This window comes from Tupaia chinensis, unplaced genomic scaffold, assembly GCF_000334495.1.
Source record: "Tupaia chinensis unplaced genomic scaffold, TupChi_1.0 Scaffold139422_1, whole genome shotgun sequence".
Taxonomy (NCBI): domain Eukaryota; kingdom Metazoa; phylum Chordata; class Mammalia; order Scandentia; family Tupaiidae; genus Tupaia; species Tupaia belangeri.
In genome coordinates this window covers 1240696-1263395 of record NW_006199308.1, presented here as the reverse complement: position 1 = coordinate 1263395, position 22700 = coordinate 1240696, and the positions used below count along the sequence as shown (strand labels likewise).

The window sequence follows — 22700 nt, the reverse complement described above, 5'->3', positions numbered from 1 at the left end:
GAGCGTGTGCGTGTGTGCCCAAGATCCCGAGAGGAGAATGGAGGAGAAGGGATTGCAGCATGACCATCCCCCCTGGGGGGTGATTTCTCGCTTTCTGTCTCTCTGTCTGTCTCTCTCTGTCTGGTGAGCGCAGGCGCACTATAGCGAAAACTTCTCCAAAAAAAAAAAAAAAAAACCTTCTCCAGCCTCAGCGTGACCAGTATCCACACGGGGAGCCTCGTGGCCAGCCTCTTGTTCCTCAGGTGAACCAACTAGATGTTAATACTGCTGTGCTACAAGGTACAAGCTTCTAACTCAAAGTTATTGAAAAGGAATGAAAACTCTGCAAAGTGCACTTAAGAAGAGGTACTTTTTGCTCATATAAAGAAACCAGTGAGTCCTCTAAGAATAATAAATGGGAGTATTTTACAGTTAAGCATGTGATTGGCTATGTATTGTTCCGTAATGGCTGATTTGGAGTAAAGAATTTGGATGTGGCTCTTCTGGTCCAGGCTGTTAATACTCTTTTTGTTCCTCCTGTGGCCCCCTTCATCAGGTATCACAAAGCCTTCTTCGTCTGATGCATAGCAAATGTCTATAATCTGCTGCAATACAGGGTCATTTCTCCCCTCATTTTCTTTGCCAACCAATTCAATGTTCCTTAGCTTTCCAAAGTAGAAATCTCTCTATTTCTCCAAGTCTTCGACAGTAAGCTTCAATACAGATCTGCTGCCTCAGTTCAGCTGCTTTGGCATCCCTATTGCCCACACCAGGATTTTTTCACACCACCTCTGGACCAACCTTGGGAGTCACAGTAGTTCTCTGTGTTGAAATGGGTCTCTGTGGGGCTGCAGTGCTAGAGCTGAGAGGTTTCTTTGTTTTATTCAGAGCTGGAGCAACAAGGGAGGGAGCCACTGCGGTTTCTTGACGGTATCTGGCAGCCACAGTGTCACTTTCTTTTCCATCAAAGTTTGCATCAAAAAACTTCTTGAACCACTAAACAAATTCAAAATTGTCCTGAAACTTTCTTTTTACTAATTTGTCCGCAGGAATTATTTTGTCAACATCCATTCTCTTAAAGCCTGCCCGTATGGGACCAGCAATTGGCATAATGCTTATGTCGCTGGACTTCCATGTAGTCAACTATGGTTTGAATTCTGAACCTGGTGGCTTAAATTCACGCCAGACGCATGTGCGTGCGTGCCCAAGATCCTGAGAGGAGAATGGAGGAGAAAGGATTGCGGTGGGGGGACCGGCAGTTAGTATAATGGCTATGTCGCTGGACTCCCACGTAGTCGAACGCGGTTCGAGTCCTGGACCCGGTGGCTTAAAACTCACGCCAGGCGGGTGTGTGTGTGTGCTCAAGATCCCAAGAGGAGAATGGAGGAGAAGGGATTGCAGCGTGGCCATCCCCCCTGGGGGGTGATTTCTCGCTTTCTATCTCTCTGTCTCTCTCTGTCTGTCTGGCGAGCACACGCGCCCTATAGCAAAAACGTCTCCAAAAAAAAAGGATTGCGGTGTGTCCATCCCTCCCGGGGGGGGAGGGGAGATTTATCGCTTTCTGTCTCTGTCTCTCTGTTAAGTGCATGTGCCCTATAGCAAAAACCTCTCAAAAAAAAAAACCCAAAAAGCAAAAAACAAAAAAAAACCCTGCCTGTAGTATTTTGCAGTTCTGGATGTATTCGTGTTCTAGCTTTGCTCGGAATTTCACTTTCTTCAAGGCAGTGGAGCTAGGGGATGGCATGTCCCTAACTGACAATAAGCTGCCACTGAGCACAACTGGACCCTCTTTATCAGATTCAGCTGCAGAGATTCAGTGATGCAGGCTAGCATGTCATGTCAACTTGGGTTATCACTGGTGACTGAGGTTGAGTACAGGTTCACTGAAGTCTTCGGCTCTCAGCAGAACAGCATCCACTGCCCCTGCCCAGCTCTGGTTTCATCTTCCCTTGTTCCTGTTGCCTGATTTTTAATCAATGTTTTTCTTTTTCTTTCTTTCTTTCTTTTTTTGAGTTTTTTTGCGATAGGGTGCACGCGTTCGCCAGAAAGAGAGAGACAGAAAGTGAGAAGTCACCTCCCAGGGCGGATGGCCACACTGCAATCCCCTTTCCTCCTTTCTTCTCTCGGGATCTTGGGCACGCATGCACATGTGCCCAGAGTGCGTTTAAGCCACTGGGTCTGGGACTCGAACCACGGTCAACTACATGGGAGACTACATGGGAGTCCAGCGACATAGCCATTACACTAACTGCTGGTCCCAGTATGTTTTTCTTTAGAACTGTAACTCCCAGTTTGTAGACAAGTCAGTACATACTTGCATGATAACCATTGGAGCAGATTTTGAATGTTCACAATGTGATATAATGTTAAATGTTGAAGGTGGTGAATATGTTTATATATTTGATTTATTTCACACTGTGTACATGCTTTTAAAGACCACCTGACCTTACAAAGAGGTGTAATGATTATATGTAAATCATAAATTACAATAAATATTTAAACATAAAAAAATAAAAGTAAAAAAAAAAAAGAAAGAATTAGTGAGCAAATTCAAATGTAGGAAATCTGACACCGGTAGCCCAGAAATTAACCAGCACTACAATATAGACATACATTCAAAAAGTTCACAGGAAATGCAAATTATGAAAGTATATGCACATCTAAAAATTGTTTGCACCAAAATGATCTCATACATCAATTCCATTTCCCATGAACGTTTTGAAACTGTGTAGATGTAGATCTGCAGATGTAGATGCCCATATCATCTAGTGCTTGTTTAGATATTTTACCAGCTCCCTGAGGTCATGGACACTGCGTGGGCATACTGCAGCTTATCAATAAATGTTCTGTGAACAAATGAGTTCCTCATAATTTTGCTGTTCCTGGCAAATGTTTCTACGGTTGCACTTTACAAGTCACACTCTTAGCTTTTCTTTCAAGTCAATTCCAGCTATTATTTGGGTGGCTTGTTATGGGACTTGTCTTGACATTTTAACCCTTTACATTTAAAACTTCTTCATTCGTTGTTGTTTTCTGAGACAAAAATGATCTTTTCCTCTTTCCTGCTAAATAAGACAGTAGATTGTTTACATGAGGGAAGTTTGTCATCCAAGATATCGGGAGCAGCAGACTTCACATATTCTCGTCAAATCCTGCTTTCTGTTCCTCTTCTTCCTGCCGAGTGTGATGATCAAAGATTCGCCCTGGCATCCATTAGTCACCATGTGCTTATTTTGAGAATGGTTGCTATCATCACTTACACTCTACACAGGTGCCACCTAGTTACTTTTGTTTTGGCAATTATGGGTTAAATACATTCCTGGGTTTAGTCCTGCTTAAGCTTGCTAGCTCTCTATTTAAATTAAGGCACAGTGGATTATCTTTTACAAGAGTCAGGCTTTCTTTGAACAGGAATCTGTCAGAGTGCTCATTTTTATTCTTTGTCATAGACAAGTCTTCTTTCACTTTTTTATCTCACCTGACTGCACCTGGCCTGCAAACCTGAACTACACTGTAGCTAGCAGTGAAGAGTCACTGAGGAGTTGCATTTTATTCCCAGAATATTTACTTCCAGTCTATGAAATTAATGTCAGTCTAGAGTTGTCCTACTAAGGAGTTTTCGAATTATAAATAACCCATGTAAGGACTTTGTTTTTTGCCATAAAGTCCAGCAATTCTTTAACAGATAACTCTATATAATTAATATATCCATTACCAATTACTTGACAGGAGAGAACGTTTTGAACTACAGTCAAACAGTCATGCACCACATAATATTTTGATCAAAGCAGATTACATGTATGACAGTGATCCTGTAAGTTCACACTGTGTAGGTTTAGAGATAAATGTGACACTTTATGGGGCTTACGTACATGTTAAGATTCCTGGTTCATGTCCAGAGACCTCTCTGAGTATACCAGACATGTGCATGGTCATGGTTCAGGGCTGGCTGATGCTGGAAATCCATTGTGGTATATTCTACTGCAGGTTCTGCCCACCTCTCACTCATGAAATAAATAAACTTTTTTGAAGAAAATAAAAAAGATTATATAGTCTAGGTGTGTATTAGATTATACCATCTAGGTTTGTGTAAATTCATTCTATGACTTTCACGCAACAGTGAAATCATTTAATGACACATTTCTCAGAATATATCCCCATTACTAAGTAGTGCATAACAGCTTTTTTTCTTTCTTTCTTTCTTTCTTTTTTTTTTTTTTTTTTTGCTACAGGGCATGCATGCTTGCCAGACAGATGGCAGAGAGAGACAGAAAGAGAAAAATCACCCCTCAAGGGAATGGCTGCTCTGCACACACACCTGGCGTGAGTATCAAGCCACCAGGTCTGAGACTAGAACTATGGTCGGCCATGTGGGAGTCCAGAAATGTAATCATTACACCATCTGCTGATCCCCATAACTAGCTTTTTAAGAGCTTCTCTTTTGTACATAATTACCCTGACTGTCACCATCTCAGCGCTTTTTCTTTGTGGTATACCTGTTGTTCAGTAACTGAGAAGCAGGACATAGAACATTTACAACACCTTTCCCAATTTATACAGTGCGATAGAGCATGGAGTTTTAGATTCCTGAATGAAAATACTGAATACCTATTGAAGTGACCATACAGTAGGGACTGGCCAGTGTGAGCACTTGTCATATCGGGAATAGTATTTTACCATTTTTTGTAACAGAAACACATAGTACAATTGCAGACCTTTTTTTTCCCCCATCTGTTTTTCCTCTTTTTTTCTGTAGTTGTGTTGTAGGGTTTTGGAGTTTAAGGGTGAGGTAAAGCTGGATATGTGAATTTGAAAGTGGTATGAATGTAAATGTTACTCAAGACTATGGACTGGAGGAGGTTACCTTGGTGAGTGTTTTAAGTCAGCAAAGAGGACTTAGAAGGAATAGTCGGTGGAAGCCAGACAAGCCATATGTTGTCCAAGAACCCAAAAGAATTGACATAGAAGGGGAAATAATAAACTCTTGCTTATAGAAGAGAGGAAAAAATAAGGAATGAAAGTTGGCCATTAAGTTTGACAAGATGACTGTTACTATGGAGTATTTGGGACAAGAGCCTGATTTAAGAGAAATGGGAGAAAAAATGGAAGTGAGGACTCAAGATGACAATTTTAAGCACTTTTTTTTTTTTAATTGCTTTGGGTTCATGCACATATCAAAGAGAGACAGAGAGTCAGAGAGAGAGGGAAAGGGAGAAAGCACCTCCTTCATGGAGTGTGGTCAAGCCACAATCCTTTCTCCTCTCTCTCTCCATCCTGTCAGGATTTTTGGAATGCATTGCATCCAGCATGTTCTTCAAGCCACCAGACCTGTACTTGAACCTTGGCTATCTATTTGGGATCCAGCTCCCAGTTTGCAGGGTTGGCCCTAGTTATTTATTTTAAGAGACATGATTTTAAAAGAAAGAAGAGAAATGAGTGATTGCTGGAAAGTTGAAATTATAGATAGGCATATTTTACATAGTGAGAATTGAAAAAAAATCACTTGTAAGTGAATATAAATCAGGTAACATAGAAGAAGGAAGAAACAGATGTTGCAGGGGATGTGGGAATTGATTGAGAATTGGAACAGAGAAATTACTGTGAGGGTGAGAAGGATATGCTTCACAGCAGTTTGAGCAATTGGCATTACATAGCATGGGCACTTCTTCCATCATAATGCCAGAAGAAACTGTGTTTACAAGCAGATGTATACTTTTAGATCTAGCGAGGGAAAGATAAGATAGATCTTGTCTGTTAACTTCTAGCTTCTCCATAAAGTTTGAGCAAGGTAAAATATTTGGAGTGGTGGAAGGAGTTGTAAAAGATTTAAAGAAAGAAGCTATAAAATAGTCATTTATAAAAGTGGAGACTAGAACCTGTGACAAATGACTGTTTGACATTGGGTTGCCAGAAGAAAATGTGCAAACCTGCTTAGCCACGCTTCTCACAGAACGCCCACTTCCGGGAGCTTGTCAAGAACCACATTTTTAGTTGTAGGTCATATCGTTTCAACTCTTAAATCATTTTCCACTCTGATTCAGATACCTAGAAATTTCATTTATCTTGCCCTTTTATTTGTGCATGCATTTAAAAACATTTTAAAAATTAGGGCCAGTCAGTGGCATGGCGGTTAAGGCAGCTGGATCCCACATGGCTTACTATGGAGTTCAGATCCTGAACCCAGAGACTTGAAAAACACACTAGGCACGTGTGTATGCTCTCAAAATCCTAAGAAGAAAATGGAGGAGAAGGGACTATCACATGACCATTTCCCCTGAGGGGTGCTTTCGTACTCTCTCTCTCTGTGGCAAGCATATGTGCCCTATAATAAATAAATAAAAATATAAAAAAATAAATAAATATTTTACTTCGCATTTCCACGTGTTTGTGTTAGAGGAGACACTTCTCAATTTTTATTTTTATTTTATTTTATTATTTTTTTTGAGAGATTTTCATGTAGGGTGCGTGCGCTCGCCAGACAGACAGAGAGAGACATAGAGACAGAAAGCGAGAAATCACCCACCAGGGGGGATGGTCACGCCGCAATCCCTTCTCCTCCATTCTCCTCTCGGGATCTTGGGCACGCACGCACACGTGCCCGGCATGAGTTTTAAGCCACCGGGTCCAGGACACGAACCGCGGTCAACTACGTGGGAGTCCAGCGACATAGCCATTACGCTAACTGCTAGTTCCCTCAATTTTTATTTTTATAAGAGATTTTTGCCTTAAGGGTTGTGTGCACACCAGAGAAAGAGAAAGATGGTGAGAGGGAAAGTGAGAAATCACCCATGGAGTTGGCGGTTGTGACTACTCCACAATCACTTCTCCATTGTTCTCCTGGTACCTTAGGCATGCACACACATGTACCCATGCTTTGGAAGCCACTGGGTCTGGGACTCGAACTGCGGTCGCCCATGTGGGAGTCCAGCAACTTAAGTGCTACACCATCTGCTGGCTCTGAACATCTCAATGTTTTAAGGAAAATGGAAGTAGAAGTTCTATTTTACTTCTCTGAGTCTGTTTCGTTATTTAAAAAACAGGAGTATAATAATACATGCAGATTTGGTTATGAGTCAGAGATGATATGTATAAGATATTGGCCCATATAGGCAATCAATAAATGATAATTATAATTATTTCTACTAAATATTACTCTTTAATCTAGAGAATAAAAAGACCTTAACTTTAAGTTCTGCATTTTTAACAAATACTCCTTTTTCTTTTTGTCTTTTACAACTTAAGTGTAGCATGGTGTTTTTAAATTTCTTAGGCATTGCTTTGGTTGAGATATAGGACATCTTACTGAAAAATAACTTTTTCTGTATTTTTGGCTTTGCAGTGTTTTCAGGGTCTCAAGATAAAGTAATATTTGAGTAAGAAAAAACTTCAAACAGAAAATGTATTTCTTCATGAGATTTTATTCTTATTACACAAACAAAATTATAATTAATAATATAATTTGAATAGCCCAAATAATAGTAACACTGAAGGATAAATAAGGAGTAAAAAAGCCAATACATGAATTGAATTGATTTTTTGAAAGTGTCACGTTATTATCCAGGTCCTCTTTATCTATTAACAATATTGCTGAATACTACCATGTTTTTAATAGTAAAGTGGTAGTGTTAGTGATTAAATAATACTAAATACAAAGTTAGTGTCAATCTTCTTTTCCAAATTAGAATAGCCATAGCCATACTTGGTATTCTCTAAAGGAATATGGATACTACTGAAATCCATGTTCAATATGTAAAGATTAAATATGAGACACTGACTCAGCGACTCTCTACTCAATCTCTTCTTCTTCCACGGTGGTCTGCTCTAGGGCATGGAACTCTCTTCCAGGTAGTAACCCATATTCATTGAGGAAAGACTCCACATCCCCAGAAAAAAATTCTTCAGCAAACTGTTCAGTAACGCTAATAAAATTGCTTATGAGTTGCCCTCCTTTGTAGACGAGCAGTGTGGGGAGCACTTCTGGGGAAAAGCGGTCCCCAGCACCTGTATTAGAGGCTTTTATTTTACAAAACTTGACCATAGGGTATTCTGCCGCAAGGCATGCTAAGCTATTGTTAAGACCATCGCAGCCCTTAATGCCGTCTTCATAAATGTGCACCACAATTGTGATGATCTTCTGCTCCTTTTCAATGGTTTCCAGGAATTGCTCCCCATTTTCCAGCTCATACACAAACCCATATCTAGGCCCAAAACTCAGCCTCTGGTGCATATCCTGCATGCACCGTCTACGGTATTTACGAAGGCACTTTTCATCCTCTTTGTCTTGATGGATTAGTTCATATTCTTGAATGCTCATCTGAGAATAGATGAAGAGAATATTAAGTATTTAGTCAGAAATTTGTATCCCTTAGACACACCAGACCTATTCTCAGCTCAAAGGGGATTACATTTGCTGTTATGTCTCCAACACACCACTCCTAATGTGGCCTTCCCCTTTACCTCTCTCAAGCTTTTGTTCAAATGTCATCTTCCTTGATACCTCTATCTAGAAGAGCCTCCACCCTACACTCTCTATACTGGCTTATTTTTCTTAATAACAGTAAATTCTGCTTGTCATTGTGATGTCATTGTGATATATGTTTATTTAATTTAATATCTTTTTTTTTTTTAACTTATAAGTTCCATGGGGGCAGGATTTTGTCTTTTCCATATTATATCTGTTATGGAGCTTGGGTTCAAAAGGGGGGTCAATAATTACATTGTGGTTAAATGCATGTATAACTACTGCTGAATATAACTGAGCTACAAAATGTTCATGGTCTCAGTCAGAAATATGCCACTTAATGGGACCAGCAGTTAGCATAATGGCTATGTCGCTGGACTCCCATGTAGTCGACCATGGTTTGCGTCCCGGACCCAGTGGCTTAAAACTCATGCCAGGTACGTGTGTGTGCATGCCCAAGATCCCAAGAGGAGAATTGAGGAGAAGGGACTGTGGCGTGGCCATCCCCCCTGGGGGGTGATTTCTCGCTTTCTGTCTCTGTCTCTCTCTGTCAGTCTGGTGAGCGCACGCACCCTATAGCAAAAACCTCTCCAAAAAAAAAAGAGAGAAATATGCCACTTAACTATTCATCATTTATGGTGAAAAACAAAACAAGCAAAAAACAAGGTCTACTGTGAATTGACTTGAATCCAAAATAAACAAGGATTTTGTCTTTTCCATATTATATCTGTTATGGAGCTTGGGTTCAAAAGGGGGGTCAATAATTACATTGTGGTTAAATGCATGTATAACTACTGCTGAATATAACTGAGCTACAAAATGTTCATGGTCTCAGTCAGAAATATGCCACTTAATGGGACCAGCAGTTAGCATAATGGCTATGTCGCTGGACTCCCATGTAGTCGACCATGGTTTGCGTCCCGGACCCAGTGGCTTAAAACTCATGCCAGGTACGTGTGTGTGCATGCCCAAGATCCCAAGAGGAGAATTGAGGAGAAGGGACTGTGGCGTGGCCATCCCCCCTGGGGGGTGATTTCTCGCTTTCTGTCTCTGTCTCTCTCTGTCAGTCTGGTGAGCGCACGCACCCTATAGCAAAAACCTCTCCAAAAAAAAAAAAGAGAGAAATATGCCACTTAACTATTCATCATTTATGGTGAAAAACAAAACAAGCAAAAAACAAGGTCTACTGTGAATTGACTTGAATCCAAAATAAACACACACATTTGAATGTGTCTCTAACAAAAGCCTCTGGACACTGATGTCCCCTTCACAAAAGCTGTTGGAAAAGATTGTATTTTATAATTTACTGATTTTTTTGTTAAATGGGAGATGAAATTAATGAAAAACTGCTTTTATTATTTGGAGCTCATCAGATTAGACAAGAGGTTAATCATTGGACCGGCAGCATCAGCATCGCCTGGGAATTTTTATAAAAATGTTTGGCACCATCAGCCAGATCTACTGAATCAGAACCTGTAAGGGTAAGGTTGAGTAATCCATGATTTTGTTTTCTTGTTTTTGTTTTCATTCTAGAGACAGATATCACTCTGTTGGCTAGGCTGGCCTTGAACTTAATGATCTTCCTGCTTCAGCTTCCCATGTCACTAGGATTCCAGGTGTGCACCACTGTGCCTGGCTCCAGTAATCCATGTTTTGTTTTGTTTTTGTTTTTGTTTGTTTTTTTGAGTTGTTTTTGCTATAGAGCATGTGCACTTGCCAGAAAGACAGAAAGTGAGAAATCACCGCCCAAGGGGGATGGCCATGCTGCAATCCCTTCTCCTCCATTCTCCTCTCGGGATCTTGGGCACGCACACACACACACACTCGGCGTGAGTTTAAGTCACTGGGTCCGGACTAGAACTGTGGTTGACTACATGGGAGTCCAGCGACATAGCCATTATGCCAACTGTTGGTCCTCCAGTAATCCATGTTTTGACAACCTTCCAGGTTATCCTTATCCATAGATTTAGGCTAAAGTAAGGAAAGACCTAAATTCTGTCTTCCAAGACAGCTACTTTTCCTTGCAGCTGAAATATACTACCTTCCTAGCCTTTCATGAGTTACTCTATTGCCCCTTCTCCTCCAATCCCCATTGTCCAAATACATAAAGGAGCAACAGGACATAGTATGACTGAAAGATGTGGAGCAATCCAGGACCATGAACACTAGATGGCCCCCAAGGAGATTGGTTGCTGCTGCCTTGTGATAATGTGACCTCTCAAACAGCGACTGTTGTCAAGTTTTAAAATAGGAGAGAATTGAGAAGGCGGGAAACAAATGCTTACTGGAGAATCTACAATGTCTTAAGCACTTTAAATAAGCCATGTTAATAATTAATAATTAATCCTCACCACAAACCTCCGAAGTAGGTATTACCAGCGTCATTTAATAGAAAAAGATACTGAGAAAAGAGTTGAATACAAGTATCTAATCCTATCATTACTTTTTCCCTTAGGTTTGTGCCTCTGTTTTCTAATATTCTCATTCTTTTTTGATCATATTTTGTGTCTATATTGAGATTATTGTCCCAATTTAATTTGTTGTAGTCTAAAAAAGTACAAGGTGTTTTGTGTGTTTATAAATTGCTAAGATTAGTTCTGTTGATTTAACAGACCAGAGTACACAAACATGGATTTAAAGATGTGTTTGAGCATTCATATGAGAACTTGTTCCACTCACATATTCAGGCATATAGATATTTAAGCATTCAGGTACACTTCAAAAGCTTAACTTTAGTACAAAGTCTTTCAGAATATTTCAGAAGTGATCTAAAAGTGAAAAGAGGAAATAGATACTGAAATTTTACCATTTTAATACTCGGAGATAATCTTCATTCACATTTGGTGAAACTTTTAATCTGTCTCTTCTTGCATGTAGATATACACATTGTAAAATTCATATGATTTTATTTTTTAAAATTAGTTGGAAAGTGTATGCACCCACCAAAGAGTTAGAGATAGAAAGAGAGAGAAAGTGAGAAAATTCCCTCCCTTCCCCCCATGGGGAATGCTCACACTACAATCCCGTCTCCTCCATCTCTTTTTCCTTTTGGGAATTTGGGCACAGACACCCACTTGCCCAGTGTATTTCTCAAGCTGTTGGGACTCTAACCATGCCATTAACCATATGAGATACAGCTGCCTTAACCACCATGGGCTGGCCCAAGATATTTTTTTAAATATTTACTTCTGGGATATGGACACCGAACTTGAGCTGTGAAATATTGCTTTCCTTGACTAAAAATGAAGGTTTTCTGCCGAGATATCTCCCTCCAGATTTGTTTCTAGAAAAGCACAAACCCAGGCTCAACCTGAGATATGGATACTAAACTTGAGCTGTGAAATATTGCTTTCCTTGACTAGAAGATTTTCTGCTGAGACATCTCCCTCCAGATTCATTTCTAGTGGCCTCTACACATTAAGTATCTAGACAGGTCCAAGTGAACAGAATCTAAACATCTAAATATGATTAGGGTCAGAATATTCCTCTATTCCCACCGAATCCTATGCACAGAGAGTGAAAACAGAACAGAAGAGAGATTGCAGATCACCTCCTCCTGCATGCCTGTGAACGCTCAGTTTGAACTTCAAGAATTAGGAAGAAACGCATCATCCATCAGATGGCTAGAAATCACTGCAGGGTCACAAGAAATATGAGAAAGCAAGAAAATACCTTTTCTCCAAGGAAAAAGAATAACTCCTCTTCTTCTTCATACAGTACAGTGAAACTCATGGAAATGTCAGATAAAAATTTTAGAATATTCATACTGACAAAGCTAACAGAGGTGGACGAGGCACAAAAAAGGAACTGACGAGTTCCATGAGGTGAGGAAATTACTGCAAGATCTAAAAGAGGAAATATACACTATAAAAAAGAATTAAATGGACCTGTTAGAGATGAAGGGTATAATGTAGGAAGTCAAAACCTCCTTTGAACGTATTAAAAGCAAACTAGATTATACAGAAAAGTTCATCTCAGATGTAGAAGATAGAATTGCTGGTCTAGAAAAATCCACCACAAAGACTGAGAAAATTGCTCCTCAAAATGAGAATAATATACAAGAAATACTAGATACCATCAAATGTCCAAACATCCAGATAATCGGTATCCCAGAAGGCAAAGAGACTCATAAGGGCATTGATAATCTATTCCATGAAATGCTGCATGAAAACTTTCCAAACCTAGAGAGGCACTCAAGGATCCAGTCTCAAGAAATGCAAAGAACCTAGATAGAATCAACCCAAGAAGATCTTCTCCAAGACACATTATAGCCAGGTTGAAGAATCAACCCAAGAAGACCTTCTCCAAGACACATTATAGCCAGATTGACCAAAACCACAGACAAAGACAAGATACTAAGATTGGTAAGAGAGAAATGGCAAGTTACCTACAAAAGATATCTCATCAGGCTAACAGCAGAATTCTCATCAGAAACAATGAGAGCAAGGAAAGAATGAGAAAATATATTCAAAGTGTTAAGAGAAAAGCAATTTCAACCAAGAATACTGCACCTGGCAAGATTATCCTTCATATTGGAAGAAAAAACAACGACATTCTCAGAAAAACAAAACCTGAAAGAATTTACCAGGACCAGAGCAGATCTCCAAGAAGTTCTCAAGTAGTGCTATACCAGGAAAATTATAGACACACAGAAATAAGAGTTCAAAAACTAATAAAAGGACCAACTTAATCATAGGGACAAGTCTGGAGTTAAATTATATCCTAGAATTTAATTGGGAAGATGGAACCACAACAGAAGATAGATTATTAAGTACATGAGACTGAACTGGTGAAATAGAATTTTATGACTTTTGACTAAAACATTGCTGATTTTCTTCTAGGCTTTTTTCTCCATTTTTAAGGACTTTTGTCCCATCTTGTGCTGCTGATAGGTTCATGTACTTACTATTTGAACAGAATCCTAACCTGTTTCCTGGCTTTATGTTTCAGGCAAAGTTTCTTACCATTTCTTTGATTTATTAAAGCTAAAATGGCTTGTCTTGAAATTTAAAAAATATATTTAAAAATAGCTATTTAATTATCATAGTAGGCTACATAGCATCAACTAGGTGCTATCTTATAGTGTATTAATCCTACTCAGTTTCACACCAAAAGTCAGACATATATTCATAGATATGTATGTAACAGCTGAACTTGCTATTGAAAGTAGTTAGATTATTTAAGAAATGTTGTGGATCAATACAATGTGGGGGAAAAAAAGGAATGGAAAACAACTGTAGACACCTGAGATAGTATGGGAAGAGGATCGGAAATGGCAGAGGGTGAGAAACGGGGAAACTAGAAATGGAAAATTATTGATGATGACATGTATGATTAAGCCGCCATGCAGTGTATTCTGGATGGGAAATCACATTTTGTATGCTGTGACGATGCTCAGTGAATGAATGTAAATTAATTAATTAAAAAAATTAAACAAAAACTTAAAAAATTTACTTTTGGGACCAGCAAAAATCTCTCTCTCTTAAAAATAAAATTGCCACATGGCAATTGCTGTTCATATCCCCAGACTGGTCAGACTCAAACCTTCTAGGCATAAGCATGTATGCTTAATATCTCTTATGGGCAGGAGGACTGGAAGAAGGGGACTGCAGCATGACCAGACCCTGTGGAAGATGCTCATTATTTTCCCTCTCTCATGCTCAGGTGTGGGTGCATGCACTCTTTTATGAATAAAAAGAAAAAAATTTAAATGGTCAATTGATCTGAATAGACCATTTTTGAAGGAAAACATACAGATGACAAAAAAAAAAAGAAAATGTTCAACATCACCAACTTTAAGGGAAATACAAATCAAAACCATTCTGAGATATTTCAACCAGTTAGAATAGCTATTATCCAAAAAAAAAAAAATGCTGAAAGAAAAAGAGAACTCATGTACATTTTTTGTGGGAATGTAAATTAGTATAATCACTGTGGAAAACAGTATGGAGGCTCCTTAGAACACTAGAAATAGGACTACCTTATGATCCAGTAATCCCACTACTGGTATATATTCAAAGGATAGGAAATCAATATCTTGAAGAGATAGGTGTAATTCCATAATTATTGCAACATTATTCACAATAGCCAAAGCATGGAATCAAACTAAATGATAAAGAACTGATGAACGGGTTTAAAAAAATGTGGTATATGTACACAATGCAATTCAGTCACAAAAAGATGAGTTACAGTCACGTATGGCAAAATGCATGAACATGGAAGAAATAATGCCAAGTCAAATAAGCCAGGCTCTGAAAGACAAATGCCGTATCTTCTCACTTAACAAATATCATGAGTCCTCACTTGATAGCAGAGTTAACAGATTCAATTGTGTAAAATAGAGAGTGTAGTGGTGGATGCAAAAAGCTGGAAAGGGATGGAGAGAACTTTATTAACAGATACAAGAGTGCATGTAAAAAACTGGAATGGCTTATAGAGTAGGACAGCACAGAATAGTAAAGAACATTGGTGACAATTTAATTTATATTCCCAAATAACCAGCAGAGTGAATTTCGAGTGAACAATACGAAGTAATGATACAAAGTAATGATAAATGTTGGAAATGGTGAATATGTTTTATTCTGTGATTTTATTATTACACTCTGTTTATGTACTACAAAAATTATAAGGATGTACAATAGTGATATGTAAGTTAGAAATTACAATAAAAATCAGAGAAGAAACACTTAGTAGACATAACTGCATGCATAATTTGAAAAACCATATTGTGCTGCCGAGATGTACAACAATTAAGTATGATTAAGAAATCATGAAGGACTAGCAGTTAGCGTAATGGCTATGTTGCTGAACTCCCATGTAGTTGACCACAGTTCAAGTCCTGGACCTGCTGGCTTAAACTTACACTGGGCACATGTGCGTGCGTGCCCAAGATCCTGAGAGGAGAATGGAGGAGAAGGGATTGCGGCGTGGCCATCTCCCCTGGGGGGTGATTTCTCGCTTTCTGTCTCTCTGTCTCTATGGCTAGTGCACACACCCTGTAGCAAAAACCTCTCCAAAAAAAAATTACGAAATCATTTTTTAAAATATTTGAAAAAACAATATAAAACACTGCTTTAAAAAACTGTGGATACCATTTCTTAAAATATTGGGACTTACTCTGTTTACCTTCTCTCCACTAATCTCTTTTCAAACTACTAGTGTTGACAGTTTGGTTTCTTTCTAGACTTTCCAATAGGCAAACTCATATGTTATAGTCATATAAGCAGAAAAACATACACAAGGATGTCTTATTTTTATAATCTAGAGAATAGAATATATCATTTAAAATCAGTACATGTACATATTTTGCTTTCTCATATTGTGAATCTGTCTCTAAGTCAGTTCATGTATTTGCAACTCATACTTGTGTGTGTGTGTGTGTGCATGAATGTCGGAGTATGTGCACACATATGTGTATGCATGTATATGTGCCTAGTATTTAAGACAGGGAATCACAGTTCATGATCTTCTTGCCTCAGCCTCCCCAGTAGCTGGGATTATAGACTTTTGCCTCTCTGCCTGGCTTTTCTTTTTCTTTTTTTTTTTTGGGGGGGGGAGGTTTTCACTATAGTGCACATGTGCTCGCCAGACAGATAGAGAGAGACATAGAGACAGAAAGTGAGAAATCACCCCCCATGGGGGATGGTCACGCTGCAATCCCTTCTCCTCCATTCTCCTCTTGGGATCTTGGGCACGCACGCACATGCGCCCGGCGAGTTTTAAGCCACCGGGTCCAGGACGCGAACCGCAGTCGACTATGTGGGAGTCCAGCGACATAGCCATTACGCTAACTGCTGGTCCCCTGCCTGGCTTTTCTAACTTATTTTAATAACTGCATGTATTGATATTTCTCGGTATGCAATACGTTACTAGGCACCCACTTTATCCCCATTATTTTCTACCAGTACTGTTTAAACAGTGCTTAAATCAAAATGTTTTGTAATATTCTGCAGTGATTTTTTTTTTTGAAGAGTCTTTTTCCTTAAGGTGTATGTACTTGTTAGAGAGACAGAAACAGAAAGAGAGACAGTGAGAGGGAAAGTGAGAAATCACCCCCCCCCCAGAGAATGGTTACACTGCAATCCCTTCTCCTCCATTCTCCTCCCAGGATCTTGGGCATACATGCACATGCACCTGATATGATTTTCAAGCCACTGAGTCTGGGATTTGAACTATGGTTGGCCAAGTGGGAGTCCAGCGTCATAACTATTGCACCATCTGCTGGCCCTCTGCAGTGATTCTGTATGGTGATTTAGATTAGAAAACACATTGTAAATTGTACATTATTATTATTATTTTTTTCCTTATCTTACCTTTCTGGTGAATCTTTCTTTTGAGTTTTTGTCATCTCTACTCTGAGGAGAAGACATTTGCCTGAGAATCTCCTTCTTGCTAGGTGGGATTGAATCACTGTCTTCACTCTCTAATTTAAACTTTCTCCAATCATTTATTACTCCCTTGGGTCCTGGAATAAAATAAAAAATAAATGGTTTCCCTTTATATTGTCAAAAGGACTGTTTGCACAATTGAAATTTGTATACATGTTGCCATGGGAATAGACGTCATCTCCTGCATCAGAAGCAAGCACCTTGTTTGGGCTAGAAATTTTTGCTGCTCTACTCATACAAATGTTCTTCTACATTAATCTTGTTAAATGCATTTTGGCAAAGAATCTTTCTGAAACATCTGCACTATGAATTATTGACAAAATTTTATAAAGATGTTAAAATTTTAGCATATAGGTAGAAAAGTAGAAGTTTACAACAAAGCACTTTTATTACATGAGACAAAAGCTTCAGCAATAAACTAAAATCGTCTCTTACATTATTAATAAAGGAAACTGAGAATGTTGGAGAAACAATAACAGTACATGAAAGATAACCAATGAGAAGGACCCTGACCTTAATTAGTAAAACTGAACTGGCTTTAAGAAAAATCACCAAATAACCACCTGATTCTTTCTAGGACTGTATGTATATACAGAAAGGATGAGATTTATAGATTTAAAAAACATTCATTAAATCAAGGATGACCCAACTGAAAATCTGATAATTACTTGCCCCAATAGATAACAACAGCACTTAGAAGAAAGACTTAGGTTCTTGAAGACATGCAGAATTGCAGTGACTATCCTTCACTAAAGCTTAGCCACATCCATACTTTTAATATTGTAGTCTATATGTGGGTGCACTCTCTTTTTCCTCCATTGCCTATTCCATTGACTTATGTTATATATGTTATATAAATTAATATATAATTATACTAATTATAATTATAATAATACTACATATATAATTATACATTTATTTATATTAATTATATTTAGGCAATCAATGTTTTTCTGTTTTCTTCTGTCATTTTCATCTTCCAGATTTTTTTTTAATTTTGGCAGTGGGCATGTGCACTCACTAGAGACAATAAGAGAAACAGGGAAAGTGAGAAAGCACTCACCATGAGACCAGCAGTTAGCGTAATGGCTATGTTGCTGAACTCCCATGTAGTCAACTGCAGTTTGAGTCCTGGACCCGGTGGCTTAAACTCATGCCGGGCGTGTGTGCGTGCGTGCCCAAGATCCCAAGAGGAGAATGGAGGAGAAGGGATTGTGGCGTGGCCATCCTCCCTGGGGGGTGATTTTTCATTTTTTATCTCTCTGTCTTTCTGGTGAGCACACATGCCCTATAGCAAAAAAAGCCTCAAAAAAAAAAAAAGAAAAAAGAAACCACCCACCATGGGGAATGGTCATGCTGCAACCCCTTTTCTCCTTCGTTACTCCTTCCTTTTGGGATTTCAGGCATACAGGCACATGGGCTGGCTTGTTTCCAAGCCATTGGGTCCAGGACTTTTTCTGTACTGTTGGCCATGTAGGATCCAGCTGCTTCAACCATCACACCATTGGCTCACCCTTTCCAGATGTGGAAGTGTGTAGAAAATAGAATCTTTTTTTTTTCTGTTTTCTACAAATGGTAGTATATTATACACACTTTTCCTTATCTTGCTTTTTCCATTTCATAACAGATCTCAGTGAGATCTTTTTGTTTTTGTTTTGGTATATATACATAAAGAGGCTCTTTGTTTGTTTGTTTGTTTGTTTGTTTGTTTGTTTTTAAATGGAGGCATGAGCTGTTGTGTAGACATACACAATTACATAAACAGTTTCTTATGTAGAGTCTATGAAGAGTCTATCTTATCTTTTACCCATTGTTCCATTTGTTTGTTTGCCTATCTTACTAATTTGTAGGAGCTCTTAATATATATTAGGAAGTTAACTCTTTGCCAATTGCATCACAAATGTTTTCTTCCTGTTCTTGGTGGCTTTTTACCAGAAAGCGGCCATTTCCTCCTTCCTTCCCTTTTTCCTTCCCTCCTTTCCTTCCTTCTATTTTTCTTTTCTTTCCTCCTATAGCTGACTTTATCAATCTTTTATGGTTTATATCATACCTAGAAAGATCCCTCACTTTGCCATTATGAAAGGAATTCCCTGAGCTTTTTCTAGTACTCCTGTGAATTAATTCAAACTTCTGGCTAAATTCCAAGGCTCCAATCCAAAGTAAAAGAGAGGGAATTATTAGTCACAAAAGATTCAGTAGTGTTAAAAACCTGAATTATAAAATTTAAGTCATGAAATCTAATATTTTGCTCTTAGTAGTCACATATAGATAGCCATATGCAGTAGGACAGATGAAGAAATAGTCTCTAGCTTTCCACGCTACTCGCCCAAGGGTCCATACAGCGTTGCTCTGGTTTCCTGTGGTAACTTAAAGGGAAACTTTCACGATGTTTGGCGTCCTTGATGTCCTACAGATAAAGGAGGAGGATGTCCTCAAATTCCTTGCCACAGGAACCCACGTAGGTGGCACCAACCTTGACTTCCAAATGGAGCAGTATGTCTACAAGAGGAAAAGTGATGGCATCTCCATCGTACATCTGAAGAGGACCTGAGAGAAGCTTCTGCTGGCAGCTCGTGCCATTGTTGCCATTGAAAATCCTGCCGATGCCAGTGTCATATCTTCCAGGAATACTGGACAGAGGGATGCGCTGAAGTTCACTGCTGCCACTGGAGCCACTCCTATTGTTGATTGCTTCACTCCTGGAACCTTCTCTAACCAGATCCAGGTGGCCTTCTGGGACCCGCGTCTTCTGGTGGTGACTGATCCCAGGGCCGGCCACCAGCCTCTCACAGAGGCGTCTTATGTTAATCCACCTCCCATTGCCCTGTGCAACACAGATTCTCCTCTGTGCTATGTGGACATTGCCGTCCCATGCAACAACAAGGGAGCTCATTCCGTGGGTCTGAAGTGGTGGATGCTGGCCAGGAAGTGCTGCGCAGGCATGACACCATCTCCCATGAGCACCCGTGGGAAGTCATGCCTGATCTCTACTTCTACAGAGATCCTGAAGAGATTGAAAAGGAGGAACAGGCTGGGGCTGAAAAGGCTGTGACCAAGGAGGAATTTCAGGGTGAATGGACTGCTTCCGCTCCTGAGTTTACTGCTACTCAGCCCGAGGTCGTGGACTGGTCTGAAGGCGTGCAGGTGCCCTCTGTGCCCATCCAGCAGTTCCCTACTGAAGACTGGAGTGCTCAGCCTGCCACCGAAGACTGGTCTGCAGCCCCCACTGCTCAGGCCACTGAATGGGTGGGAACAACCACTGAGTGGTCTTAAGTCTGCTCTTCACAGACTCTTATACAAAGTGGAAATAAGGTTGATAAGGAAAATAAACAAGAGTTTATAAAAAAAATGAAAATAGTCTTGTAATGAAATGAAGTCTTAGGGTTACTAGAAGAGTATTAAAATCCATTTGACTCAGTAGTGTCTTATTATTCTCTTCATTTTTTAAGAGTCAAAATAATTAACATTAAAGAATATATATATATTTTTGGAGAGGTTTTTGCTATAGGGCGCGTGAGCTCACCAGACAGACAGAGAGACAGACAAAAAGCGAGAAATCACCCCTTGGGGGGATGGCCACGCCGCAATCCCTTCTCCTCCGTTCTCCTCTCGGGATATTGGGCACACACACACACACACACGCCCAGTGTAAGTTTTAAGCCACCAGGTCCAGGACGCGAACCACAGACGACTACATGGGAGTCCAGCAACATAGCAATTACGCTAGCTGCTGGTCCCAACATTAAAGAATGTTTACCTTGGGCCAGCAGGTGGTGTGGTGGTTAAAGGCACTGGATTCCCACATGCTCAACCACGGTTTGAGTCCTGGATCTGGTGGGTTGCCTTCTCACTTTTAGAATTATAATTTTTTTACATCTAAATAAAATGCTCATAAAAGCTATTTGATTTCAAATTAATTTATCTATCAAATATTTTAAAAATTATTCCATCAAACCGTGCAAACTATACAAGGGACTATTTATATTCTATTCCAAATAGTGTCACTAAGAACATTAGATTTCCATATTTAATTTTAATTTCATAGTTATTTTCCCTTCTAGCATTACTTACCTGTATGTGCAGCCTGTCCTTCAAACTCTTCCTCCAAACTTTGGCTTTTGGCTTTTTCCATTTTAGAGATTAGATTTGATATAATCTATAGTATAAACAATAAAGAACAATAACAGGTGAATTCTAGGATGTATATATGTGTGTGTGTGTATGTGTGCACATGTAGCCTCCTTCTGCCAGATTCTAAGATCGGTTAAGGGTCATTGCTAAGTGACAAAGTATTTAGAATGTCTCTGCTTGCATTGTGAAAGGACATTAATTTAATGTTGTCTATTAAAGCTGTACAGCCTTACTTAATTTGACCTGTGGTCTAGGTCTATATATTGTTTATTACTGAGTGTTTTTGTAATTATTATTTAGAAGTGAAATAGGTCTATATATTGTTTATTACTGAGTGTTTCTGTTATTAGTATTTAGTAGTGAATTTTATAAAAGTATATCCAAATATTTTATATGATAATGTTTACTTAATAATAATTATATACTTACTATAAAGACTTGCCATATGCCAGGCATTGTTCCAGTTTTTTTGTATATTCACATTTAATTCTCACACACCATTTGTAGTTGCCATAATTGTTTTATTTTATTTTTTTAGAGAGATTTTTGCCATAGGAAACGTGTGCTCACCGGAGAGACAGAGAGACAAAAAGCAAGAAATCCTCCCCCCTCTCCCCGCAGAGGGATGGCCACGCTGCAATCCCTTCTCTTCCATTCTCCTCTCTGGATCTTGGGCACACACGCACATACCCCTGGCATGAAGTTTAAGGCGCTGGGTCTGGGACTCCAATCATAGTCAACTAAGTGGGAGTCCAGCAATGTAACCATTCTGTCATCTGCTGGTCCCTGTAGTAGGCATAATTGTTAATGCCTTATTACAGCTGTGGAAGCTGAAGGACAGGGAGGTTATTTGGCTAACATTACACACGTAGTAAATGGTGAGACAAAGATTTGAACCTGTTTGCTTTGGTGGCAGCTCCTAACGATTGCAGTATTATGGAAGTTAACGTATATAACGGAGTCAGTATGGCTTGATAAATTCAATCTTTAATCTGACAATAAAGAATAATGGTCTAAAGAAAAGTGCTATTCAATACCAAATATCATAGCATCTTTCTACACCAGAGAGCAAGTTTTTTTTTGTTTGTTTGTTTTGTTTTTGCTATAGGGCGTGTGTGCTCACCAGAAAGACAGAGAGAAAGAGAGACAGAAAGCAAAAAATCACCCCCCAGAGGGGATGTCCACGCTGCAATCCCTTCTCCTCCATTCTCCTCTCAGGATCTTGGGCACGCACGCACATGCACCTGGCATGAGTTTAAGCCACCAGGTCTGGGACTCGAACCACGGTCTACTACATGGGAGTTCAGCAACATAGCCATTACGCTAACTGCTGGTCCCCCAGAGAGCAACTTTTCAAGAAAATATTACCAAGCAAATTGTATTAACTAGTAACTAAGCCTATAGTACTTTTGAAAAACTAAAATACATCAAAAAATCTGCCAAAAGCACTTGTGTTTTTATTCATAAGTTCTTACAGATACCTTCATGCTGAACCCATTTTTTCTTAGTTTGTATTCAGATTAACCTATTTGCTTGTTTTTCTTCAACTATCAGGAAAACTCAATTATTATACATACCAACATATTCCATAAGAAGTCCATAGTGTTGTGATTTTCCGGAAAACTTTAACTCAAGGAAGATAGAAGAATAATGGGTATAGTATCATTTCTTTTCTAAGTTTACTTATTTATTTATTATTTATGAAAGAGGAAAAGAGACAGCATCCCCAGTAGGGTCTTGAT

At 39.1% G+C, this 22700-nt stretch overlaps 1 protein-coding gene and 2 pseudogenes across 1 annotated transcript; 1 reads left to right on the top strand and 2 right to left on the bottom strand.

The window, feature by feature from the left end:
- Positions 1 to 495: 495 nt before the first annotated feature.
- LOC102480787 (microtubule-associated protein RP/EB family member 1 pseudogene) lies at positions 496 to 7719 on the bottom strand (annotated as a pseudogene).
- A 46-nt stretch (positions 7720 to 7765) lies between these two features.
- Positions 7766 to 20977, bottom strand: PDC (phosducin). The gene is made up of 3 exons (XM_006161873.1): positions 20899 to 20977; positions 16753 to 16904; positions 7766 to 8293 (listed from the first exon to the last, which is right to left on the bottom strand). The coding sequence occupies exons 1-3, from the start codon at positions 20957 to 20959 to the stop codon at positions 7766 to 7768; spliced, it is 741 nt and encodes a 246-aa protein (XP_006161935.1). The 5' UTR covers positions 20960 to 20977.
- Positions 19214 to 20122, top strand: LOC106736367 (40S ribosomal protein SA-like; annotated as a pseudogene).
- Positions 20978 to 22700: the final 1723 nt, after the last annotated feature.